This window comes from Natrix helvetica (genome assembly GCF_964273705.1).
Source record: "Natrix helvetica genome assembly, chromosome: 11".
Taxonomy (NCBI): Eukaryota; Metazoa; Chordata; class Lepidosauria; order Squamata; family Natricidae; genus Natrix; species Natrix helvetica.
The window spans coordinates 17,767,832-17,794,661 of record NC_138562.1 but is presented as its reverse complement, the minus strand read 5'-3'; the positions used below and the strand labels follow the sequence as shown (position 1 = coordinate 17,794,661).

Below are 26,830 nucleotides of genomic sequence, written 5' to 3'. Positions count from 1 at the left end.
AACATTTTATGGCTCAATTGCTTGAACTTAAATCGGTTGATCGGAAAAGAACGGAAAAAATGAGTTCTTTAGAATATACGCTTGCAAATTCTCTTACTTGTATTTGGCTTAGCAGTACAGTGAGGAGTCGGATGGACTCCACCCTTCTCTGAGCCAAGAGGTATTTTCTTTCCTCCCACTCAGGCAGGTCCGGGGAGTTGAGTCCTTCTGGAGCTGTTGCTTTCAGATGCTTCCTGGGGCGTTTCTCCTCTCGGTCAATCCGCCTTTTTTCTCGCCTCTTGATCTTAGACCTCCTCCTTCCTTCGCCGCCTTTCTTGTCCTCCTCCTCCCGTCTTTTTCTAGGCGATAACGGAACCGTTTAGACTCTAAACTTTAGAGGAACATGCCTATCTGCGCACAGGTGTTGCAGGTTGTTAAAAAGAGTAAAACGAGCCTCCACGGGTGAAATCTAATTGCTACCGACTGTACAAAACCGCCAAGGAGATGTAAAATAAGCTGGAGAGAAATCTGAGCTGCTGGTGGAGAGATCTGACACTCCTACAATATTCAGATATTAGCAGCTGTACATCAAGGCCGTTCTGACACTCCCAATTAAAGCTTTAATCCTCTCCAAGGGCATTTGAAATTTGCCTCCTGTGTGGGTTTTTGTTTTTGTTTTCAAATCAGCATACATATAGTCCTATCTCTCCCGCTCAGAGGTCACGCTATTCCTTTCTCTGTTATCTTAACTGTCTCTAATCTAACTTCTTGTCCCCAAGACGACTGCCTCTCCGGCAACTGGCCTTGTAAGCAGCTGAACTTTTTAGAGCAGAAATTGGGAATGCAATGCACTCTGCTGGTGACACAGCTCCCATAAGCCTTGGCTGGCGTGAAGAGCCGCCGAAGAATCTGAGGGATGCCCTTGGAAGCTATCTACAGTAGAGGCCCGGAGGTTGCTTATTGTATGTTTTAGGGGGACAGCAGGGTGAAAACAAAGCTCCCAAGGCAATCGGCTTGCAGGGGAATAAGTCATGGGTCATCACAAATGTGGCAGCAAATTTTTACAAAAGAAATAAATCGGTGTGTTCGAAAGAAATTACTGGCTGCCTCTGGGTGTGATTCCTAGATCGATTTTTCTCTTTTAAGCAGTGGTTGCAGATATTCCTTCTACATCGACTGCATGGAGGAGGATCAGATTATTCTGCCCCCCCCCCGCCTCCAGCATCTCCTCTCAAAGGAGACCACCCGTGGTTTCCCACTGCTGTTCTGAGCCTTCTGCGATCAAGTGATACAGCAGACTAAAGAGATAGTCCTTGACTTATGTCCACAGTTGTAACTCAGGATGGTCCCTAATTGGCTCATCCGTTATGCTTGAGAAAAGAAGCATGTCCATGGCTAACTAAAGCAGTCTTTAAATGAGTCACGCCACAGTGGTGAAGCAAATACGTCCTATTGATATATTCATTTTTTAATTTATTCTCACATTTCTTAACCGACCATCTCCCTATAGTCATGATGGAGAACCTATGGCACGGATGCCCGAAGTGGCATGCGGAGCCATGTCAGCTGGCACCCGTTTCTCTTCCAGGTTTCTGGTGTGCGTGCGACGATCAGCTGACCTTCACGCGATCGTTGCACGCGCAGGTGTGACAGTAACCGGAAGACTAGCTGATTGGTGCGTATGCGTGCACCGGAAATCCGGAGTTCATTTTTCTGCGTGTGCATGCCCCTTGGGGCGCTCCTCTTCCGAGTTGCACCCCCAATGAGCGTGCTTGTGTGCACTAAGCGTGCCTACGCACGCACTCCCTTTTTTGCACTTGAAAAGCCGAAAAGCTTCGCCATCACTGCCCTGGAGTCTCATTGTGTTGCTTTTTTCCTATTTATTATTTTCCTTCTGTTCTGTTTTACACTCCTTTCGTTCTCTTCCTTTATAAATATTTTTAAGCCGCTTAGAGTGGCCCCAGGGGAGACAAGCGGCAGATAAATTTAACAAAGAATAATTTCCCCACACACACACACAGCTTCGGAGACGCTACCTAAATCTGTTGTAATTTTGTACAAAGGGGTAAACGCTAAGCAATTGCACCATATCATTCAGCCCCTAGAAACAAAAAGCCTGCGTTTGATATACAATTGCTGAGTGGTTTGAAGGATGGGAACGGAGAACCCTGCAAGCACTGCATTTGTTGAGAGAGTTGCAAAGCTATTTTGGTCTGTAGCATAACAACTTTTGTTCCAAACCCAACGGACTGCCTGGAACCCTCCCTGCAGAATTAAAAAAGAAAAGCTAACAGAGCTCAGGTGTACTTTTATGTCTGCAGAACCCACTGGGAGAAGCAAAGCAGACTGAGAAAACAACAGTACTATAAAGTTACAAGCAGATGTAACAGTCCACTCTGGATTTTAACAGATTAGCAGAGTTGGAAGAGACCTTGTAGGTCATCTAGTCCAAACCACCCACTCAAGCAGAAGACCCTACATCATTTCTGACCGAGGGCAGTCCAGTCTCTTCTTGAAAGCTTCCAGTGATGAAGCTCCCACAACTTCCGAAGGCAACTTCTGTTCCATGGGTTGATTGTTCTCCCTGTCAGAAAGTTCCTCCTTATTTCCAGGTTGAATCTCTCCTTGGTCAGTTTCCATCCATTATTCCTTGTCTGGCCTTCGGGGGCTTTGGAAAAAAGCTTGATCCCCTTCCTCTCTGTGGCAGCCCCTTAAATATTGGAAGGATGCTATCCTGTCTCCCCTGGTCCTTCTCTTCACTAGACTAGCCATGCCCCGTTCCTGCAACCGTTCATCGTAGGTTTTAGCCTCCAGTCCCCTAACCCTCTTGGTTGCTCTTCTCTACACTCTTTCTAGAGTCTTGATTAAATTATCTTTCCATTGATCTATAATTTTATGGTATTACTCAAAAAAAAAAAAAAGTGGTGTTATTAGCCGTCAAACCTCAAAAACACGGTATACTTTTCCCAAAAGGTTTCCACAATTTTGGCCACTACTAGTATTCAGCAGTGAGAGTACAAACTCACACGATAAATAATATATGTGGGATGTCGGGGAAAACATTCGCTGAAATCTCAGGAGGCGAGACAGTGTCCTGAGTAAGATTTCCAGGAATTAGCAGCCTGTTTTGAAGGAACGTGGTGGTGGAATTGATCCGCTTGTCTCTTTGCTAGCCAACCCAAAACAAATTATGGAAAAATAGGACATGTACCCTTGACTTAGAATCGTAATTGGGAGGGGGGGGCAGAATTTCTGTCGCTAAAGCAAGGAGGTTGCTGAATGAGCTCCATCTTATATTAACGATCCGTTGTTAAGTGAATCACAAGGTCGTTAAGCAAAGCTGGCTTCCCCCTGTTGACTTTGCTGGAGAGAAGCCAGCTGGGGAGGTGACAAACGGGTCAAAAGCTGCAACCCCTCATTGTAAACGCGCGTGAGGATTGGGGAAGACTCACGTTTTTCGTGGTCGTCGCAACTTGGTCACTAAACGAATCGTTATAAGTCAAGGACTACCCGCTTGTCCTCGGTCGAAAAAGACCATGACGAACTTCCTACCCACCCACCCAGAAAATGTCAATGCTCTTGGTCCACAGTTTGAAAGGCAGGGAGGTCCAACGTGATTTGGTCCTTTCAAGTCAAATTCCGCCCCACGCACTGACGTGCGTTTTCCCTCCCAATAAAAGAACGATTAACGCGAATGATTTGATCACGAAAGGCAATGATTTAAGGTCCTCACCTTTCCGTCCCTTTTCTCCCTCTGTTCTCCTCTCTCTTTCTCTCTCGCTCTAGGCCTTGGAGGGTTAATCTCTCTAGGGTTCTCTGTTTTATGGCATTCTCACTGAAATGATTAGTGGTGTCGGATGTCACCTGTTTCAAAACAGCAACAACAAAGCGCATGGCTAGTTCGGACCCACACATACACACACACACACACGTACACACACTTTCCCCCAAAATAAAACCTCCCCGGATAATAAGCCCCATTGAGCTTTTGAGCGCATGTGCTCAAATAAGCCCTCCCGCGAAAAAAAGCCCTCCCTGAAAACATTGCAACACAGCAGCAGCCTTGAGGTGACCACGGACTTCCTGCACCTCAAAAATAATAAGACCTCCCCCCAAAATAAGCCCAAGCGCTTATTTCAGGGGTCAAAAGAAAATAAGACCCTGTCTTATTTTTGAGGAAACACAGTATATACACGTACAGTTGCTTATTATTTGTAGGCCAAAGAGTTGTACTCTAGAACAGGGGTATCCAACTCAAGGACCGTGGGGTGCTTAGATCGGGCCTGCAGGGCTGAAAACGGAGCTGGGGAAAGGGGAAGGGAGGGGGGGCTAGCAAAACAAACTAAACACAAAAGAAAAAGCAGAAATGTTTCCCCTTTGGCATTTGAACATGCAAGAAGGGAACAGGAAAGGAGGGAGGGAAAGATAAAGAAGAAGAAGGGAAGATGGGAAGAGAGCAAGGAAGGAAAAAAGAAGGAAAGTGGGGAAGAAGAAAGGAGAATGAAGAGGGAGGGAAAAGGAAGAAAAAGAAAAGGAAGGAAGGAAGGAAGGAAGGAAGGAAGGAAGGAAAGTTCTACCTTAGCACTTGGCCACCAAACGTGTCCCCAACATGAGTGACGTCGACCTGGCTACGCCCCCACGGCCACGCCCCTCTGAGGTGAAATACAGCCCTGATGCGGCCCTCAATGAAATCGAGTTTGACACCCCTGCTCTCAGAACGAAATACAGAAGACATAGGGCGATATTGGCCCCTTATAAAAGTACCGTTAGTCATGCTCGAGTTATGACGGTTGTGGGACCTACCCGTCAATCAAAATCATTAACGGGACGGTCTTAAAATAGATCTTCCGTGCGACCAACCCAATGACCATTTTTGCAGTAGCCATGAAGCAGATGCCAAAGACTTAACGAAGCGAAGCCCCGCCTTTGCTTTGGCCGCTGTTTTGGCAAAAAATTGGAAGTCAATCCTAGTTTTTGCCAAAACAGTCATCAAAAGCACGACGTCGGAGAGGAAGCAGAGCCGATGAGCACTCTCCGATCGACCCATTCCAGACTCGATTGATCACTATTTCTGGCTAAGTTCGGGTTTCTTTCTTTTTTGCGATCCTGGCTTACCGAATGTCCCCACGGGCGCACGGCGCCTTACCTTAATGTTACAGGCGAGAGCTTTGCCGTCGTCGGCCTTGAACATCAGTTTCATGCCCTTCAGGGTCTCCATGGCCCTGGCGAACGATTCGGACTCTTGATACTGGACAAAGGCCTCGAAGGACCTCATCCCGCGGAAAACGAAGTGGTTCCTGCTCCTCCCCACCGTTTCGTCCCTGTAGGGGTCCAGCATGGGGATGTCCACGTTCCTGATTGTCCCGAAAGCGCCAAAGACCGTCCTCAAGACCTCCTCGCTGGGGGTCTCGCTCTCTGAACCTTTGGGGGCGAACCACTTGCAGGGCAGGCCTTCCAGATGGACGCAGTCGGGAACCGCCTGGCTTAGCGGCTCCTCCTCCGGCTGTTTTGGGGCCTTGTCCTGGGACTCGGATTCCTGAGTAGGCGGGACATCGGGAGGGGTTTCCGTAGCCACCACCTGCAGGTCTACCTTAAATCCGTTCAGCGTGATCCGCTGGCCGTGGAGCTTCTCCTTCAGGCTGGAGACCAAGCGCCTGGTTTCGGCCTCTCCTTCAAACCGGATGAAGGCCTTGGTGCTCTTGGACACCTTCACACTGGTGAACTGGTCCGGGGAGATCATGTTCTTCAGCTTGTCCATCACTTCCCACTTGGAGAAAGCCCGGGTCGATCCGGTGTGTTCCGGAGGAAGCACCACGCTGATGCTCAGTTTCGCAACCGGCTTCAGATAGAGCTGCTGGGAGGCGCACAGCTCCGTGGCTTCGGAGGGGTCGCAGACAAGGGTGACCGTCATGGCGTCCGGATGTCCTTCGGGAAAAACAATTCAAAGGCAACTTACGTGGGCCAAAAACGACACTCATTGACTTCTGGTTAAAGTGGCTTTGGGCCCGTCTACCCTTCAAACCCAAAGGTGCTTTTTCAAGAGGCGATTGGACTTTTTGGTGGGTTGGTTTTTCCTTTGAAGACATGTCACTTCTCATGCAAGACGCTTTTTCAGCTTCTCTCAGAGCTGGATGAGAAGCAAAACATCTTCAAAGAAAAATCAGAAAGTCCAGTTGCCTCTTGGGGGAAAAAAAGCACCTTTGGGACAACCATGGTCTGAATGACTGAGAATCTCCATAGACATCTGCCCTTCAAACCTTCAATCTCCTGTCAGTCCAAATGGGCCGCAGCCGGTAGTGAGCTGAGGCCCAGAGGTTGGGGACCCTTGATTTAAGAAATTGTAAACATACTTATATCTGATGGAGGAGAACATTGGTAGTTCAGAGTTTGAAAAGGGAGGTCCTTGGGGGCTCCCTGAGCTTGGTTGTTTTCTTTCAGATGCTTCATCACCAAGTTAGGTCACATCATTAGTGCTAGTACTTTAGTCTAGCACTGATGACGTTACCTAGTTTGGGAATGAAACGTCTGCAAGATATAACCAAGCTCAGAGAACACCAAGCACCTCACCGAGTTTGTTGTGGTAGCCTCATTGGTTTTTAGAAAGGGTTATTCAGGTGACCTCATTACAGTGGGATTTAATCCAATTTAAACTTGCATCTTTGTTCATTGCAATATCATAGCATCTACTTGTTTAAAACTCAGTGCAGTCGCATTGTTTTTACTGTGTTATAACAAGCATAACTAATATGATCTTTAACTGAATTGCATGAGGGCTTAAAATTATCAAACTAAACCTTCAGCAAAAAGCTGTTGATGGAAATTAAAAAAACGAAGATTCATTTGAATTGTTCTTCAGGAAGAGACGGGCCTTTAAAAACATCAAGGAAAAAAAATGCCAATCAGGAATTGATCTGACAGACTCTAAGCTGGAGAACATCTTTAGACAGAATTCTGTTTACTTAGAAATTTCATCCACTTCCAATTATTTCACTACTAATAAGGGACAATTAGGATTGTTAATATTAAGAACTTTAAAAAAAATATGCACCATTTAATAATTCTAGCAAGAGCATATGGGGAGGGGGGAAACCTTCTGCATATTGCACACTAGATCAAAGGGTCAAGTAAATTGCACACGTCAAACGTTGAAATTTTTAACAAACAAGATTGCCACTGATTAAAAGTGCTTATTATTCATATTAAAAAAAAACTACTTTAACTAATTTGCAAATAGCCCCCAAACCCACTTTTTCTGGGTAAGCTCAATTTTATCAATACTATCGGGTAGAGCCCTGAAATGCTTTTTGCCATTTTTCCACTGTTGTCTTACAGTTCTGAGACATGCAAATATATTTTTCAGTTTTTAACCAGTTCAAGTGCTAAATATATCTGCTCTATCTGTCTTTCTTTTAACTAGCCTAGAACCATCTATTCTGCCAAGCCCATGCAAGAATTAAACCAGTACAAACCTCGATTGCGCCCTTTGAGAAGTGATTAATAGGTGGTGGAGATTCCAGTTACTTTTTTGATCTTGGCGACAATGTTTGGCTCTTTGGAACGCATGTCCCTGTTCTCTGCCAGTCTTGTCTTCAGGCTCTGCATGGCAAATGGGAGTATTTTGGTTCGTATACTCGGAACCGTCTACCGAATGTTAAAAAGTTATTGAGAGACGTTCCTTTGTTCTCAAAAGCGTTCTCCACGCAACCTTGCCAGGGCGCAAATGTGCAGAGGAAGGTTGCTAGCGGATTCTACTCTCTTCGGAGATTTTTTTCAGACCCCAATTGCAGAACTCAAGGGAGGCTGAACAATCAAATGCACCCAGAGGCAAAGGCATCACCTGTGCCCTTCCTTTACAAAACATCTCCATCACAGCTGTACGTCCACAAAACGTGCTGCCGATGGAGAACAACAGAACTGGCTCTCTTTCCGATAAACAACCTCTTGAAATAAACACACCCGCCAACTCAGAGTCGGGGATACAAGAGTTCCCTGCAACACGAAGGGTGGCATTTCAAGGGGTCTTAAAATGAGTCAAACCAGCCCATTTTCAACATGGCAGCCAAACAGGTCTGCAACTTGTACACAGCCAACCTCTGGGACAAACAGGTCTCTCGTTCAGGAATCGGCAACCTTAAAACACTCCAAGAGCCATTTGGACCCATTTTCCCACAGAAAAGAAAATATCAGAGGCCACAAAACTCCTTCCAGTGCCTGACTTATTTTCTGAGTGGCCACAAAACTAGCATATGTCGTTGAATTAAATGCTCTTTTTTTCTTCTGAAACTTTTCTTTTCTTATATTTATCCAGGGTTGGCCTACCGGGGGTCAAAAAGCTCAATCCATCGCATGCTGATGGGTGTCGCGCATTGGCGGTTGTGACGCATATTTTAAGTGACAGGGAGACGCAGCAGAGGGATGGAAGAGCCACATACGGCTGCAAAGTTGCTGGCCCTGCTCTAGAGAACATTGGAAAACACCTAACTTAATCTGAATTTATTTCTGGGTTAATTGCAGGGGGTAAACAGGTCTCCTGGTTTTGAAAGCAATTTCTTCATGTGTTCTGAAACTCTGTATATTCTTCGTAACCACAGAAATCTTAGCGAGCAAACCAAACGGAAAATTTCCTTCGACTTAAAGGGCCTTTGCTACTCCTAGCTAAATTCAGTTTTTATAATGGTCTGACGCCGTGTTTGCCTTATTATATCTATATATTTTTATATATCGTATTTAGAAACCACCCACCTCCCTCAGCTCTGGTGTAATTGCTCTTTTCTTCTTTTTTTCCAGGCAAACGATGGGGTGGATTTTCTGCAAAATGGCTAAAATTACACTTTGCCTTGTTTTTCCTTACTTGGTAAAGTTATTTCTAGATGGTAGTTCCTTGTCTGTGTGAACTCTGCATGGTGCTGAGGCTCAAAAGTAAACTCACATAATGACCTCGTGCTCATCTAGGCCTCCGTTCCTTATTTGCGTATTTTTATTCTTAATTTTAAAGACAGCATTACGTGAGTCTCTATTTTCTAACGTCCGAAATCTTTTTCAAAGCTGTGTTGCTGTTCTAGGGATCAGTCGATTAATCAAGAGGCCCGGCTCCACGTAAGAGCCTGAACTCCAAATTCACCCAGCAGATAAAAACCCATCTGAACGCAGATAAAGGTTTAAGTGGGGAGGGGGGAGGGAGGAACAGGGGAAACAAACTAACCTCAACATCGTTTTATCTGCTTCAATTTCTGATCATATCCACCACGGGTCATGTGAAATGGGAGTCCATAACCTTGTCATTGCTGAATTTTTGATCTTGACTGGCTAGAAATGCAGAAAACTCATTAAATTAGAACGATTTTAAGAGCCTTCAATTGCTCATCCTCAACTGTCCAAACCCTGGAATACCCAACTCCAACTCTAAAAGATACAGGTAACCCTATACAACCCTAGCAGGGGAAAGAATTTCTGTGGTTAAGCAAAGCACTTGAGTGGCACCCAATTCCATAGCCTTCAAAATGCCAATGGTTGTTATGGGAATCAGTCGTTAAGTGAACCGGGCTGCTGGTAAATGAATCCTGCTTCCTCCAGTGATTTTACTTGTCGGAAGTTGAGGCAGATATTTTGTCTCTCTCTGGGCACAAGGAGCATGTATCTGCTGAACAAAACTCCGCATTGGTGACAGGAAGGGCATCCGGCCATTAAACACTCCGATTGCTCCATTCAGTTGCCCAGATGCCACCCCGAGAGGGATTATGGGATCGTTAAAAGAGGATGAGGATGGCTGTGAAGGTCACGGATGGTGGTCCAATGACTCAGGGACCGTTACGCAACCATCATAAATACACACGGATTGCCAAACCCCTGAATTTTGATCACGTGACTGCGGGGGATACTGTAATAGTCATAAGTGCGACGATTGGTCCAAAGTCATTATTTTTTCAGCGTTGTAACTTTGAATGGTCGCTAAGTGACTACCTAGAAAGGGACTCCTCGACTCACAACAGTGGATTTAGTGATTTAGTGACAACAGTGGATTTAGTTATGACATCACTGAAAAAAAAGGAACTTATGACCCAGAGGTGGATTACTCCAGGTTCGGTCCGGATCGGGCAAACCTGTAGTAGTGGTGGTGGGAGGCTCCGCCCACCCGCATGGACGCTTTTGCGCATGCGCAGAAATGTTGCGCGCACGCTAGCACGCACAGGAGCATACCTAAACCGGTAGTAAAAAAATTGGCAACCCGTCACTGATAGGACCATATTTCATAGTTACAACCTTTGTACCTTCCCCATCATCCTGTGATGAAAATTCAGTGCTTGGCACCTGGTTCATTCTTATGACGGTTGTTGTGTTCCCATGAGTCACGCGATCCCCTTTTGCGACCTTCTGACGAGCCAAGTCAATGGGGAAGCCAGATTCACTTAACAACCAGGTTGCTAGCTTAAGAACCGCAGTGATTTGCTTAACAACTGTGGCGAGAAAGGTCGTAAATCTTCACAAATGTCTCCCTTAACCTTAAAACGTTTGGGCTCAGTTGTCGTCGTAAGTCGAGGACTAGCTGTATAACACTAACCCCCCCACTACAGCCCAATCCATGGCACAGGGGATTTATCCCCCCCGTTCCCCTCCACAAAGCAATGCTCAAATCCAATCAAATCTTTATTACGGTCACAGAGCAGCATGGCAGTACAAAGCTACAAATGCCCCCATATCCCATCATCCCCTTCCATAGGGCAGGCTCCTTCTCCCACAAGTCTGCTTTTTGCAAAGAACTCCCAGCTTCCTTCTATTAGCACTCACTCCAGGTATGTGGGACTACCACATCCATCCTCATGTGGGCTAGAGAGGATGAGGGATTATCTTGACTTCCTATCTTTGACTCCTGTCCCATCCAGGCACTTGAGACCCAGGCGAATGGGAGTTGTAGTTCCAGGCACTTCTAGAGGCACTGGGCCCATGAACGATAGGAAGGTGGGAATTGGCATGGCGCTCGTTCTCCAAATGTTATCCCACCACTCCCAGTGCTCAGGACGATGGGAACTGGAGTCCCAGACAATCCCAGATGTGCTGCACTCACCCCAGTACCTGCAGGAGACAGGCAGATGGGAACCACCTAGTGAGACAGGCGGATGGGAACTGGAGTCCCAAACACATCCCTACGTACTGCACTCACCACAATGCCTGCAGGTGACAGACAGATGGGAACTGGAGTACTTTCAGATATTCAGCACCTACAAGAGCTAGGCAGATGGGAGCTGGAGTCCCAGGTGTATGGGGGCAGGAAGCCAAACAGAAAGGGTGGGAGCTGGAGTCCCAGGCAGGCCAGGCAGATGGGAGCTGGGATCACAGGCAAGCTGGGGGGGATGGGAGCTGGAGTCCCAGGCAAGCCTGGAAACTGGGCATCCCAGGTGAGGTGGATGGGAGCTGAAGTCCCAAGCAAGCTGGGTAGATGGGAGCTGGAGTCCCAAGTAAACCTAGCAACGGGGACCTAGAGTCCCAGGCTGGCCAGCCTGATGGGAGCTGGAGTCCCAGGTGTATGGGGCAGGAAGCCAAACAGAAAGGATGGGAGCTGGAATCCCAGGCAGGCCAGGCAGGCCAGGCAGATGGGAGCTGGAGTCCCAGGCAAACCTAGCAGCTGGGAGCCGTAGTCTGAGGGGGACGAGGCGTGTGGGAGCTGGAGTCCCAGGCGAGCCAAGGCTGATAGGACCTGCAGTCCCTCCCCTTAGAGCCCTCCGCGCGGTGAGGCCTAGAGGCCCTTCCGGAGCCCCCCAACCTCCCGCCGCCGCCGCCCCTCGGCCTCTCCTCCCGCGCCGCGGCCTACCGGGCCTGCCTCTCCCGTCGCTGCCGCCACCGCCGCTTCCTGGCCCGGCCTCCCCGGGGCGGAGCCGCCGCGCCCCCTCGCCCCCCGTCGCAGATGGCGGCCCTGCCCGGCCCCCTCGCCCGGACGGGCTTCGGCCTGTCTTGAGGGCCGCGGGTCGCCGGTGTCCTCCCCCCACGACCGGGGGGTCTCCGCTCCCCCCACCGGCCCAGGGTTCCCCCCACTCCTTTGGGTTCCCCCCACTCCGGAGGACTAAGTCGATCCACTCCCTTCCCTTCTCTCCCCTCCTCCGGGGGGGGGGGTATGGGGGAGACCCTTCCCCCGCCCTTGCTGGAGGGAAGCCCCCCCTCCCCTCGCTGGCTGGATTTGAACCCGGGGCCGAGGCAGGAGGGGCAGGACTCATCTCTTCTTGTGACCCCTAGAAAAGGGGTTCAGGGCAGCCACCCCCCACAACAAGACCCTCCAGGGGGCCAGTGACACCCCCCACCCCCGAATCAAAGCACTCCCCTTACTGGAGAGAAGATACCTCCGCCCCCATCCATCCCCTGGGCTGGATTTGAACCCGGGGCCGAGGCAGGAGAGGTAGGACTCATCCCTTCTTTTGCCCCATGGCAAAGGCGTCCAGCGCAGCACACACACACACACACACACACACACACTCAAGGAGCCTCCAAGACTGTCCTGGGGGGACCAAGACCCCCCCAGGGGATCAATGACAACCCCCCCAAACAAAAACTGATGATGATGTCTAGTTAGGCCATGAAACGTCTGCAAGAAAACCACCAAGCTCAGAGACCCCCAAGACCACCTTCCGGCACAGATGTGGGGTGATTTGGCAACCCCAATGATTCCCCCACCCCCAAAAAACACACCTTCTTTCCATCACCCCCTTATAGGATGAGGATGACTTCTGAATCCGATCTGCCACCTATCCTAATCTTTGCAAAAGGCCACTTCCCATCCAGATGTTGGAGTTCGGTTCTCCCCTGCAGACACGGAGCTGGAAGGAGCCTTGAATCCCCGCACATCTGGAGCAGGAAGGGGTCAGGGGAGACAGTCTTCCAAAACTGCCCCTCCCACACCAAGGGAAGAGGAGCCAAATCCCCGGGGTTCCTAAGCAATCCCTTTTTGGAAACAGCTGCCTCTCTGCATGCTAACTTTTAAAAAGTAATTCCATTTTCTCTGCATTTTCGGCGGGGCAGAAAGTTATAGGAAAGATTTTGGGGAAGGAAGGTGATATTTAGCAAACTGCCTTATTTTTCTCTGAATAAGAGGAAGGCAGGGTGGAGGACAATCCAGTGATACACCCTGTCTTCCAGAACGGGGGTTCAAGGAGAGGGAACCCTAATCCATCAGATCCATCAACAACATAACTTTGGGACCCCTCACCCCATTTCGGCCACTGTAAATGTGCTGCCTGCCAGGCTGGGCCCACTTGGAAGGGTTAGTAACAAGTGAGCCTTGGGACGACTAGCTTTTGAGTGCCCCTTCCCTCTTCCAGCAAAACCACCCCGAATTCTCTCCCTGGAACAATGACCTTGGCAGGTAGGCCGGGCCGAGAAGAAAAGGACGGACAGTCCCGTCCCACCCCCCCAAACCCGGGCAGGCTGGCATCATTGCCCCACTGCATCTCCACCAGCCAGCCTGGCGTTCTCCCCATTGAGGGGTTTCTTGGTGGTCTCTGAGCTTGGTGTTTTCTTGCAGACGTTTCATGGCCGAACTAGGTAACATCATCAGTATGATGAGCTAATTGGTTTGGCCATGAAACGTCTGCAAGAAAGCCACCCAGCTCAGAGAGCACAAAGGATCCCGTTATCTTCCTCCTCCTCCTCTCCACATCCGCAGTAATGATGTCACCTAGTTGGGTCATGAAATGTCTGCAAGAAAACCACCAAGCTGAGCTCCACAATTCTCCTCCTCCTCCACCCCGCTCCCTTCTGGCACTGATGGTGTTACCTAGTTGGGTCCTGAAATGTCTGCAAAGAAACCACCAAGCTCAGAAAGCATCAAGCACCCCACAGTGCTAATCCTCCTCCTCTTCCCTCTCCTTCCTCCCACACCCTCCTTTCTTTCCCCACTGATGATGTTACCTAGATGGGTCATGAAACGTCTGCAAAAAAGCAACCCAGCTCAGCGAGCACCAAAGACCCCACAGTCGTCATCATCATCATCTTCTTCCTCCTCCTCCCACCCCACTTTCTTCTAACCCTGATGTTGTTACTTAGCTGGGTCCCGAGACGTCCGCAAAAAAACCCCACCCAGCTCCGACAGCATCCTCTCAACCCCGAAAATACAAATCTTCTCCTCTGCTGACTCTCCCCCTTACCCGCACGGCGCATCTCCGCCTCTCCGCAGCCGGCGACGCCCCCGGGAACCGAAAGGCGGCCGGCCTAGAGACCCGCCGCCTTCCCGGGACGCCGGTTGCCCAGCCGGGCGAGCATTCCACACCGCGATCCGCTACCGCTGCGCCCCGATCCGGGTCCCCGGCGCGGCGGCAAGCTTCCCTGCGCTCCGCTGGCGCGCTCTTGCGCACCGGTGGCAGCTGGAGAGGGCGGCCCGCTTCCCGCGCCCTTCCCCTTCCTGTCTCCGGCCCGCCTGCCTGCTCGCCTGCTCGGTCGGCTGGCTGGCTGACGCCGCCCCCCGGACCGCCTGCCCTGCCCTGCCCGGCGGATCGCAGGAGCCCGGCGGCATCGCCTCCTCCTCCGTCCCGGGCGGCGGCTGGCATGGTGCGCCATGGCCACTTGGAAGCGCGACGGGCGGCTGACGGCGCTGCAGCGGCTGGGTTGCGCCGGGCTGGCCGGGGCGGCGAGCCACAGCGTGACGGCCCCGCTGGAAGTGCTCACCGTGCTGGGCCAGGTCGGGGCGCTGCCCGGGCGGAGAAGCGGCCTCTGGCGAGCCGGCCGCAGCCTGTGGCGGGCCGAGGGGCCGGGCGCGCTCTGGAAAGGCAACCTGACCGCCTGCTTGCGCCTCCTGCCTTACAGCGCCGTGCAGCTCGCCTCCTACCGCCGGTAAGCGGAGAGGGAGGGAAGGGGGACCAAGCGGCGATCTGGGCGCGTCTCCGGTACCCCACCGGGTCGTGATGGATGGATGGATGGATGGATGGATGGATGGATGGACACAGAGAGAGAGAGTTTCCCATACAACACCGTCCAACCGCCAGTAAGCCAGGATGGAGAGGGAGGGAAGGGGGACCAAGTGGTGATCTGGGCATGTCTCCGGAACCCCACCGGGTCAAGAAAGAAAGGAAGGAAGGAAGGAGGGGGAGAGGGAGAGAGAGGTTCACCTGGCACCTATGTGCTAGTCGTTCCTGACTCTAGGGGGCGGTGCTCATCTCCGTTTCAAAGCCAAAGAGCCAGCACTGTCCGAAGACATCTCCCTGGTCATGTGGCCGGCATGGCTCAACACCGAAGGTGCACGGAACCCTGTTTCCTTCCCATTAAAGGTGGTTCCTACACCCACACGGATGTTATGCAGGCACTTACACGGCAAGAAAAAAACCCCATTGAACCCTGTTCTACAGGTCGATCAGCAAAACAGTGTTGTCAGAGTGTCCTTTCCCCCACCCACAGGCCTCTTAAATCAAAGAAAGCTAAGGCAGACTATACTTAGGTATGCTAAAATATCCTACAGGTAGTCCTCGGCTTACAACAGCTCATTTGAGGACCCTTGGAAGTGACCACGGCACTGGGGAAAAAAAGTGACATGACCTTTTCCCATACTCCAGACCTTTGCTCCATCCCCATGGTCACGTGACCAAAATGCAACTGATTTGGCAACTGACTCATATTTACGACGGTTGCAGTGTCCCACGCGTGATTCCCCTTTTTTGCGACCTTCTGGCAAGCAATGGGGGAAAACAGATTCACTTAACGACCAGGTGACTAACTTAACTGTCCACTGATGCAATCCTAAATTGCATTAGCAGAGGGATGCAATCAAGATCAAGGGAGGTACTAATACCACTCTATGAAGCCTTAGTAAGACCACGCCTAGAGTCCTACGTCCAGTTTTGGTCACCACACTATAAAAAAGATGTTGAGATCTAGAAAGAGTGCAGAGAAGAGCAACCAAGAGGATGAGGGGGCTCAAATATACGATGAACAGTTGCAGGAACTGGGCATGGCTGGTCTAGTGAAGAGAAGGATCAGGGGAGACATGAGAGCAGTCTTCCAATATTTGAGGGGCTGCTGCCCCAGAGAGGAGGGGGTCAAGCTATTCTCCTAAACACCCGAAAGCCAGACAAGGAATAATGGATGGAAACTGACCAAGGAGAGATTCAACCTAGAAATTAGGAGGAATTTTCTGGCAGTGAGAACAATCAACCCATGGAACAGAAGTTGCATTTGGAAGTTGTGGGAGCTTCATCGCTGGAGGCTTTCAAGAAGAGACTGGACTGCCATTAGTCAGAAATGGTGATCGGTCTCCTGCTTGGGGGGGTGGGGTTGGACTAAATGACCTACAAGGTCCCTTCCAACTCTGTTAAATCTGTAAAGTGCTAGAGAAATAATTCTGAATCTCTGTCTTTGGCCTCCTTCCCAAATAAATGTGTTTTGATGTTTTTGAGGCCAAAACTTGCAAGTTAAGCTGTGAAGGGCTGACCTCATTTCCCCAAGGCCAGACAAGGAACAATGGATTCCCCTTTTACGACCTACTGACACCGAAAGTCAACGAGGAAGTTGGATTCGCTTAACAACCGCGTGACTCATTTAACAACTGCAGCGATTCGCTTAGCAACTATAACGGAAGGTCCTAAAATGAGGCAACACTCACTTAACAAATGCCGTATTTAGCATGGAAACTTTGGGCTCCCTTCTAGTTGTAAGTCTACCCTTCTCCAAGATCTTATCGATGGCTCTCTGCACCCCAAAATGAGACAGGGTGACTTCTATCTTGAGCTGGATCGGAGCTGATGAACAAAAAACTCCACCCCAAAAAATATTTGACTTTTTCCCCTCTGTTAATCTCGCCTTAGATGCGTGATGTTGCTGATGGATGATTTGGGTCACATTTCCCAGTGGAACGCCATCGTGGCTGGGAGTCTGGCGGGCATGATGGCGGCCATCGCAACCTACCCAACCGAGGTGGTCAAAACTCGCTTGATTGTGCAAAACCGACTGGACCCGCCCTACAAAGGGATTCTTCATGCTTTGTATATGATTTACCACCAGGAAGGAGCTTCTGCACTTTATCGGGGGGTCTCGTTGTCAGTATTAGGTATTTTAAAGATTCCTCTCTCCCATCGATTGATATTCCGTTACTGTCTTTCAAACGTCGCACTTTTTAAGGGGTCTGGACGTCAACTGTTCTGGCCCAGCCTCAGCAGAAACAAGAAACAGATTCCCTTGTTACGAAAAAAAAAAAAACCTCTTTATTTATCTCCTGTGAATTAATGGCCTTCACGCACCGAAAAGTCCAGGCAATAGTCCTTCAGAGAGTTAACTGCAGTAACAAACCTTATCAGTTCCTTGCGATAATTGCAGGCTGTGAGGTCCCAACCGCAAAGCTGCAAATTAAGTTCTGGCAAGCAGTCTCCGAGGCACGAAACACGATGAGTGTCAGACGTGCCTCCTTCAAAATTCAAGAAAGGAAACCCCCAACTCCATTGTTTTAGAGAAAAGGTACTTTTACTGAAATAAGAGACAATGAGCAAAATCTTCAGAAATACGAACTGTTGTCTCCTACGATAACCATTTCCCTTCCCTTCTATTTATTCCCCAGCCAGGGAGGGGCCATTCAGCGTCCACATGTGCCTTGCTTCCCAACTCGACTCCTTGTCCTCCGTTGTTCTCCTCTCCTAACAGTTCTGCATATAGGCGTATCTGGAACAGGCCCCAGCTGTTCTTCCTCCCCACTTATCTCAGCCTCCCAAGGCAGATGCTATCTCTTTCAAGGACATTCCAGTAGCCAATCAAGGGGGAATGTTTGTAGCTCAAAGCTGAACGGTGGCTGATGAGGAAGAGGAGGAACCGCTGGGTCCAGTGCCCGACATGCGGATGCATAGAAGGCAGAGGAGAGGAGAGCAGTGGAAATCTATGGTCCAGTCCTTGGGACAAAAGAGTCCTCCCCTTAGCTCTGGGGATAAAAGCCAGAGGCCACAGATGAATTATCGTGTTTGGGGAGCTGGGTCAGAAAAGCTAGGCCTTCAAAGATAGTTTCCTAGGAGATCAATATTGATATCTATGCCCCTGCCACCGGATCTTCCTTACCAAGTCTACCTCGTCTGTCTTCCCAAACAGGTGCAATCCCGTTTTCCGTTGGTTCCTTCCTTGTTTACACTCACCTGGATGAACTCTGGGGTCAACCCAACCTCCCTTTCACACCAATGCAAAACTTCTTCAACGGCTGCCTGGCTGCTGCGGTGGCCCAAACTTTCTCTTTCCCCTTTGAAACTGTCAAGAGGAAAATACAGGTGAGTCTTACCTTTTCACACCTGCCAAGATGTGCGGCTTGAGAGCTGGCTGAAAACGGCGAGATCTTTGCCTCTCAATTGATACTGTTTTTATTTAGTTAAGTGAATCACTGCTGTTGTTAAATTAGTCACATGGTTGTTAAGTGAATCTTGCTCCCCCATGGGACTTGGCTTGTCAAAAGGACACAGAAGGGGAATCACACAAGCCCGTGAACACTGCAGCCGTCATAAATATGAGTCAGTTGCCAAGCCTCCGAATGTAAATCACGCGGCCATGGAAATGCCCCAACGGTCATAAGGCTGAAAAATGGCCCTAAGTCGCTTTTTTTCAGTGCCGTTGTAACTTCGGTCACTAAGTGAACCGTTTTAAGTCGAGGACTCCCTGTATAGGGTTGAAGGAGAAGTCTTGTTTCTTTTGAGCCACTAGGGGGCACCCTGCTGCTACTTAAATCGATCCCTGACTTAGAACTTCCTTTCTTCCCCAGAATTTCCTTAACGGATGTCTCACTTAACAACAGAAACTTTGGTTCCGTTGTGGCCGTAAATTGAGGACTTGCATTTCAAGCCCTTCAAGGGCAGCGAATTCTCAGTAGGTGACCATAATGGAGCCTGCCCATTACAGTCATATATCATGATGATAATAAAATCACATGAGTGACCTCATTTTATGACCTTGCTGTGACAGTCATTAAACAAAACCCAGTTTTCAGCAAAACCATCATAAAACCCTGGACTGCAGAGAGAAAGTTGCATTGCCAATCTCCCATATTGCAATTGTGTAACTGCAATGGGGCGGAGCAGGCCCCCAACCACCACAATTTCGGAATCCAGTTGTAACTCCCTTTTTTCAAGTAGCTTATATCTTTGGACGGTCGCTAAACAAGGAGCAATGGTCGTAAGTCAAGGACCACTTGTAATACAGATATTTCTGGACTCACGACCTCAACGGAGCCCAAAATTCCTGTTGCTGAGTGAGACGCTTGTGAAGTGAGTTTCTTCCCCTTGTACCAGCTTTCGCGCCACGGTTGCTAAGTGAGTTGCGGCAGTTCGTATTTTCGTGACACCGTTAAGCGAATCGGACTTCGCGGTCATAAATATGAAACGGCTGCCAAGCATCTTGAGTTTCGATTTTATTTGTTTCCTCTTTACGTGCAATATGTGCTTAGTGAACAGAGTACTGTCTGGGTCAATACGTTTACATAATAATACTTATTAAGTTCCTAATTTCTGTCCCTTTTATCCAACTGATAAAACCCTAACCCTAAGGTCCTTGTATTCTTTTTTTAAAATGTTTTTATTTATAAATGTTTTCTTCTTCTTTAAAATACATCAGTGCTTATTAAACAGCGTATTGTCTGGATCAATTTGCTTATACAAAGTAGTAATGATATACTAGTAAATAATAACAACAACAACCATAATAGTAATAATAATGTTTGCTTATGTATAATAAATATAATATAATAAATATAATAAAAGGGACACGGTGGTTCAGTGGCAAAGATGCTGAGCTTGTCGATCAGAAAGGTCGACAGTTCAGCAGTTTGAATCCCTAGTGCCGCGTAACGGAGTGAGCTCCCGTGACTTGTCCCAGCTTCTGCCAACCTAGCAGTTCGAAAGCATGTAAAAAATGCAAGTAGAAAAATAGGAACCACCTTTGGTGGGAAGATAACAGCGTTCCGTGTGCCTTTGGCATTTAATCATGCCGGCCACATGACCACGGAGACGTCTTTGGACAGCGCTGGCTCTTCGGCTTTGAAACGGAGATGAGCACCGCCCCATAGAGTTGGGAACGACTAGCACATATGTGCGAGGGGAACCTTTACCTTTCCCTTATTATATATAATAAAACTCTTACGTCATTTATTTATACATTATCGGAAGTCTTTCATCCTCTAATTTCTCAGGTCCTTTTTCCCAATGTCGTCGTAGCTTGGAACAGTCACTAAATGAAATGTTTGGAAGTCCAACCTGTGGTTGAAAGGTCAGGTTGCATATCCTATAAACAGGGAATTTGTCTGCTTGGCTGGCACCATCCGTTGAAGCTCTGCCCAGCAGATCATCTTTCGGTGAACGAAACATGAACTGCCAAGTTTGCAAATCAGAGTTGATCCTCCATGACCAGAGAGGGGATCATTTAGGCTTATCACCTCTGGAATCTGTCTCTGAAGATTGATTTATCTAAGGTCAGAGTCACAAAGAGGAAGAAGGTTTTTTTTTTAAGTCTGCCACAAGGGCATGCTTAAATCTTCTTTCTCTGGGTCTTGGTCTGTTGGGGTGCCAGCCTACCACAGCAAGCACCAAAAGGGTTAGCATTGTGCTAGGAGGACTTCTAAATCATACATGCCTAAGAATGACAGAGTACATCCGAATGAATAAAGGAGAATATTTGTAGCTCAGGGTTGATAGGCGAAGAGGGTTATGGTGCTTTCTGAGCTTGGTGGTTTTCTTGCAGACGTTTCATGGCCCAAACTAGGTAACATCATCCAGACTGGAAGGGAATGAGGTTTGCGGAGAGGAGGAGGAGGAAGAGAAGGATTATGCTGGCCCGCCAGAGGCCAGCAGAACTGGCAGCAGATTCAGACAGTGAAGAGGTTGGGGAGGAACATGGCCAGTCCTGGAGTCTGGGGAAGGCTCTGATGAGGGCTCTGTGTTGGAGGCAGAGAGGGGGCCAGAGCCGTATGTCAGTTATCAGCTGCCTTCAGAGTCAGACATCAGTGAGGCAGATGAACAGCTGGAGCCTGTTCCCAGTGTGTGCATGCACAGAGTTGCTAGACGAAGGGAACAGCTAAAGGACAGGAGTCGACTTGGGACTAAGGCTACAGGTGGATGATGAACCCAGAGGAAATAAAAGAGGAGCCAAAGGGGAGTGGAGTTTGCAAGAGACCATTAGTTCGCTTAATTGGTTCGTGACTCTCTGAGACTCCTTGCCAAGTTTGCAGCTATCGGCCTGGCAGCTCTCCAAATCAGAGAAGGTCCGTGACTGTAAATCCTCCCTTGAAAGACTTTGCTGGATGTGAATGAGCAGAATTCACAGTCAATTAATAATAACGTGTGACCAAAAACTTTCAAGGAGTTTTTAAACACGAGGTGTTTTTTTTAAAAAAAATACGATCCTTTACATGTGGAGTGGATCAAGGTAGCAATTAATTTTTCCTTCCACATTGTTTCCTGAGCGTCTGGTTTGACTCTTCAGCTTCAGAAGGTATTGTTGGTATCTTCAAAGCTTCATGAATTGAAAAAAATATGGAAAGGAAATGAGGTCAGCCCTTCACAGCTTAACTTGCAAGTTTTGGCGTTCCACAGGGTGCCTCAAAAACATCAAAACACATTTATTTGGGAAGGAGGCCAAAGACAGAGATTCAGAATTATTTCTCTAGTACTATACACATTTAACAGAGTTGGAAGGGACCTTGTAGGTCATCTAGTCCAACCCCACCCCCCTAATGGTGAGCCTGCATCATTTCTGACAGATGGCAGTCCAATCTCTTCTTGAAAGCTTCCAGTGATGAAGCTCCCACAACTTCTGAAGGCAACTTCTGTTCCATTGGTTGATTGTTCTCACTGTCAGAAAATTCCTCCTTATTTCTAGGTTGAATCTCTCCTTGGTCAGTTTCCATTCATTATTCCTTGTCTGGCCTTCAGGTGTTTTGGAGAATAGCTTGATCCCCTCCTCTCTGTGGCAGCCCCTCAAATATTGGAAGGCTGCTCTCATGTCTCCCCTGGTCCTTCTCTTCACTAGACTAGCCATGCCCGGTTCCTGCAACCGTTCATTGTATGTTTTCATGTCCAATGAAGGCTGGATTATGTCAGGACCTTCACTCCACCCCCATAGTTCAGTTTTGAGATGGTCAGTTGTAATGAAGTTAGGCAAGTGGCAAGAAAGTTTGTGCTCTTTTTCCCTTTGGGGAGTGGGGGGGTCTTAAGTAAGTAGATTCCTTTGGATTGCCAAGCATCCAAATGTAATTCACGTGGTCATGGGACACTGCAACCATCATAAGTATGAGTCACTTGCCAAGCATCCCAAATATAAATCATGTGCTCATGGGGATGAAGTGTGAAAAACGGTCCTAGGTCACTTTTTTCAGTGTTGTTGTAACTTCGGTCATTAAATGAGGACTGTCTGTCAAGGACTCCCTGTACAAGTGACATTTGCAGTCCCAGCTGTGATGAAAAAGGCATTTTGCAACCAATCCTCACATTTATGACCTTCACCGGTCCGTAAAGCCAAGGATAGCTGAAGCAAGATGAGAAGCCCCATTGCAGTTCCACTTAGCGACCGAGTTACGTCATTAAACAAGGACTAGCAAAGTATGCGGGTTGTTTTTTTAAAAAAAAAATTCAGATGCCAGCTGCTCTTCTGAAAGCATCTCCAAAGCCCATCTATCCTTCGGTGGCATTTTGATGGCATAAGGGAGCCCGTGAACAATTAGGAATTGCAGAAAATGGATTTCTTGAGATTTGAAACGCGTCGGTTTCACCGTTTTAAACGCCTTTTCTGTTCTCTTCCCTCGCAGGCTCAGAGCTCTCACCTCCCTTGTTCTGGAGGGGTTGATGTCCGTTTTACCGGCGTGATAGATTGTTTTAAGCAGACGGTAAAGACTAAAGGAGTTCTGGCACTCTGGAACGGACTAACTGCCAATTTACTCAGGGTAAGTTCCCAAGTCTTTCCTGGTCGATTCCAACGGACGTCAATCTTGCAGTTCCTTCCCTCTTCATTTGCAGGTAGTCCTTGGCTTAGAACCATTCATTTAGTGACCGTTTGACTCATATTTATGACAGTTATCAGTGTCCTATGGGTGTTCTGACTTTGCAGAGGCCATGAAGCAAACTCCTCGTCCCGACAAAACCCCCTTTTATTAATTTATTGTGAATTCTGCTCATTCGCATCCAGCAAAGTCTTTCAAGGGAGGATTTACAGTCACAGACCTTATCTCAGCTTGGAGAGCTGCCAGGCCGATATCTGCAAAATTTGGCAAGGAGTCTTGGAGAGTCAGGAACCAATGAAGCGAACTAATTGCCTCCTGCAAACTCCACTCCCCTTTCGCTCCTCTTTTATTTCCTCTGGGAGGGGCCATTCATCGTCCACCTGTGGCCTTACTCCCAAGTCAACTCCTGTTCCTTAGCTGTTCCCTTCGTTTGGCAACTCTGCGCATGCGCACACTGGGAACAGGCTCCAGCTGTTTGTCTGCCTCACTGATGTCTGACTCTGAAGGTAGCTGATAACTGGCATACGGCTCTGGCCTCCTCTCTGCCTCCGACACAGAGCCCTCATCAGAGCCTTCCCCAGACTCCAGGACTGGCCCATCTTCCTCCCCAACCTTCTTGCTGACCGAATCTGCTGCCAGTTCTGCTGGCCCCTGTCGGGCCACAACACTGGGCTCACATGAGCTCCTTTTGACAGCTTTTGATAAGCGCTGGGGGGAAAAAAAGACTTATGACCAATTTTCACACTCAGAATAGTTGCAACATCCCTATGATCATGCAATCAGAATTCAGATGCTTGACAACTGACTCATATTTATGACGGTTGCTGGTGCTTCTGGGTCCCGTGATCCCCTTTTCTGACAAGCCAAGTCAAGGGAGAAGCCAGATTCGTTTAACGACGGGGTTACTAACTGATCAATTGCAGTGATTCACTTAACACCTCTGGCTGGAAAGGTCGTAAAACAAGACAGGACTCACTTAACTGTCTTGCTTAGCCAAGGGCTCTGTCATGATTTTAAGTCTAGGACTACCCATGCCGACTTATCAGTTGCTGTTTTTTTTTTAATGGAAATGCAAGATTGTGATACAGCTTAACCAAAGAGACTATTTTTGCAACAGTATCTATCTATCTATATATATACTTTTCTTTTTTTAATGTTTAAAGAGACACAGCCGAAACAAAATATATATATATTTTTAAAGTGTATAAAGTTCCACCAGTGAAAAATGTGTTGCGGCTAGTTAAAATTTGGTTACATCTGAGTAGGCACCTTTGTGTTTAATGCCACAAAAAAAGCTCTCCTCCAATTAACGAAAGTAAAAGTAAAGATTCCCCTTGCACATATGTACTAGTCGTTCCCGAGACTCTAGGGGGCAGTGTTCATCTCTGTTTCAAAGCCAAAGAGCCAGCGCTGTCCGAAGATGTCTCCGTGGTCATGTGGCCGGCATGACTCAATGCCGAAGGCGCAGAGAACGCTGTTACCTTCCCACCAAAGGTGGTTCCTATTTTTCCTACTTGCCTTTTTTACATGCTTTCGAACTGCTAGGTTGGCAGAAGCTGGGACAAGTCACGGGAGCTCACTCCGTTACGCGGCGCTAGGGATTCGAACTGCCGACCTTTCTGATCGACAAGCTCAGCGTCCTAGCCACCCTCCCCGGACTGCCCCCACTGAGCGTCCCTGAAATAAAATATTAACGGAGTAAAATATTAATTGCGGGATCTAAAAATCAAAGGCTGCAGTATTTTCCCACAGACTGGCTTCCTAGGGGTAAAACGGTCTCTTAAGTCAGAGAAACAGGAAGATTTGAGCTCGATTTTGACCCTTTTGTGTTTGTTTCTGCAGATCGTCCCTTATTTTGGGATCATGTTCAGCACTTTTGAATTTTGTAAACGGGTCTGCCTGTACTGGAATGGCTACACCGATTCCCCTTTACGCTACGCACTTACTCCTGGCGTCGACCAGAGTTTACGACCTCAGGAACTGCAAGACGTAAGGCTTGGACGAAGAAACGTCTAAGCTTCTGGATGCGTTTCTGAACGCAGCTTCCAAAAAAAGAGGCACTGAGATTCCCAGCCAGCTATCTTGTCTTCCGTTGAATTGCTGCCAAAGGGTCCTCAAACTCAAGGAACCGGGACTCATAATTTCCTCATTCAAGTCGGTCTGCGCAACCGGACAACCTCCAAGCTTACAAACATACATCCACTCTCATTGATTGCCAACTGTTGAACTGTGAGGCTCTCTAAGCTTGGTTGTTTTGTTGCAGACGTTTCATTACCAGACTAGGTAACATCATCAATGCTGCAGGGGAAGCAAGGTTTGCTTTCATATAGATGAGAACAAGCCTTACTCTTTTCTAGCACTGATGTTACCTGGGTCAGGGGTCACCAACCCTTTGGACCTCAGGGACCACTAAATTCATAATTTTAAATCCCCTGGATATTAATTAGTGACGGGATGGGGTCCTTCAGTTACTTAACTTGGCTGCCTGTTAGCGGAGAGAAACGCTCGGGGTCAACCCTGGGGTTGCTGTCCTTTGCAGCTAGGAATCTCAAAATACGGCCAAGAATGAATGAATGTCTTGTAGCCAGCCTGGGCGCTAGATCGGCCCCTCTGTCTCTTGAGGAGCCTGGCTGAAGTTTCACGCACCGCTCACTGAAGCGCTGGACTCCCAGGGAGGAAGGGGCTGGAGCTGATAAACAGGCAGCCAAGCTAAGTGCCTGAAGGACCCCATCCCATCAGCAAGCGGTATTAATTGCTTCGGCGGGCCGTATCCGGCCCAGGGGCCGTAGCTTGAGGATCCCTGATTTAGTGCAATACAACAATTGCAAAGATTTTTCTGCGAACCACCAAAGTTTTCTCGCTACAACCATCAATTGGTGACTTAGTTGGGTCATGAAATGTCTGCAAGAAAACCACCAAGGTCAGAGAGCAGCAAGGGCCTCGCACTTCAACTCTGAGTTACAAACGTTCTCTTCCAACGATTGAACTCTTCACTGAAATGCCATGGCCAGTTTTGCTTCCTGACCTGTCAATCTGGAGAACTCCCTTCCTTTTCCAGCACGGCCTGATCCGTTGCAGTATAATAACGAAGCTCAGATCAGCAATGTGAGAATCCGTCCTTGATCACACGATCATCGGAAAGGAGAAGAACAAGGGGCCAACGAGAGACAATCTCGTATCGGGAAAACGGGAATCTCAGGTTGATGTTTTGGGAGTATAGCTGGAGTGGAATTGTGTATGTGAGGAGGAGGAGGAAGAGGCTAAAGAGATATCCTTCTCAAAATCCCACCCACCCACTCACAGAAAGCTAGCTGATGGAGACCAGATTAGAAATGTCCCTGACAGGCTGAGCTTCCACAGGTAGGAATTTGAACAGGGTGGTTGAACTTTTAATTTATGCAGAACAGCAGCCACTCACCTACCTGTTCGTCCCCGCCTTAAGGTTCCCAAATGGGAAAGTCCGAGAAGGACTGTTATTACGTGCTGCTTGGATTCTGCTGGAATTTTCCAGTGAACTGTAGTCTTATCTCCTTGATTTTTAGATCTCTAAAAAAGCTTGCAAATGAGCATCCGTGACCAAATGTACAGCAAAGTTCCCTTTCTCCAAATCTTGAAATATAATACACCAGCATGGTTCTTTCTCTTCCTTGTCATTTTACGGTGGATATCAGCCAAAAGTTGTGATTCTGGTGTCATAGAGTCCCTAAAATGCTTGCAAAAGAAGAATAGTGACCAAATGTACCGCAAAATTCCCTCTCTCCAAATCTTGAAATAGAATACACCAGCATGGTTCTTTCCCTTCCTTGTCATTTTAAATATCTGCCTAAAATCGTGATTCTGTCGACAGTTGTTCTAAAATTCCTAGCAATAACAGGTTTGAATGTGTTTTCTTGACATGATCCTGAGCTTATTAAACAGGAGCACAAATGA

General features: G+C 48.3%; 2 protein-coding genes across 9 annotated transcripts in view; one reads left to right on the top strand and one right to left on the bottom strand.

Moving 5' to 3' along the window:
- The window catches only part of LOC309397837 (A-kinase anchor protein 17B-like), a 19,991-nt gene extending 5,305 nt beyond the window's left edge, over positions 1–14,686 (bottom strand). Inside the window, exons 1-6 of one of the 8 annotated variants that reach the window (XM_081964212.1) lie at positions 14,109–14,304; positions 9,182–9,285; positions 7,449–7,575; positions 5,126–5,904; positions 3,713–3,843; positions 98–338 (exon numbers count right to left, since the gene is read on the bottom strand). In XM_081964212.1, the coding sequence (XP_081820338.1) occupies positions 98–338; positions 3,713–3,843; positions 5,126–5,890 (1,137 nt within the window). In that variant the 5' untranslated portion in view covers positions 5,891–5,904; positions 7,449–7,575; positions 9,182–9,285; positions 14,109–14,304. Of the gene's footprint in view, positions 1–97; positions 339–3,712; positions 3,844–5,125; positions 5,905–7,448; positions 7,576–9,181; positions 9,286–11,137; positions 11,246–11,785; positions 11,836–14,108; positions 14,305–14,625 lie in introns of those variants that run through there. The other 7 variants (XM_081964211.1, XM_081964213.1, XM_081964215.1 and 4 more) reach the window with 7 other exon arrangements.
- SLC25A43 (solute carrier family 25 member 43) lies at positions 14,419–26,830 on the top strand. The gene is made up of 5 exons (XM_081964269.1): positions 14,419–14,790; positions 16,755–16,996; positions 18,019–18,191; positions 22,709–22,843; positions 24,743–26,830. The coding sequence occupies exons 1-5, from the start codon at positions 14,516–14,518 to the stop codon at positions 24,914–24,916; spliced, it is 999 nt and encodes a 332-aa protein (XP_081820395.1). The 5' UTR covers positions 14,419–14,515; the 3' UTR covers positions 24,917–26,830.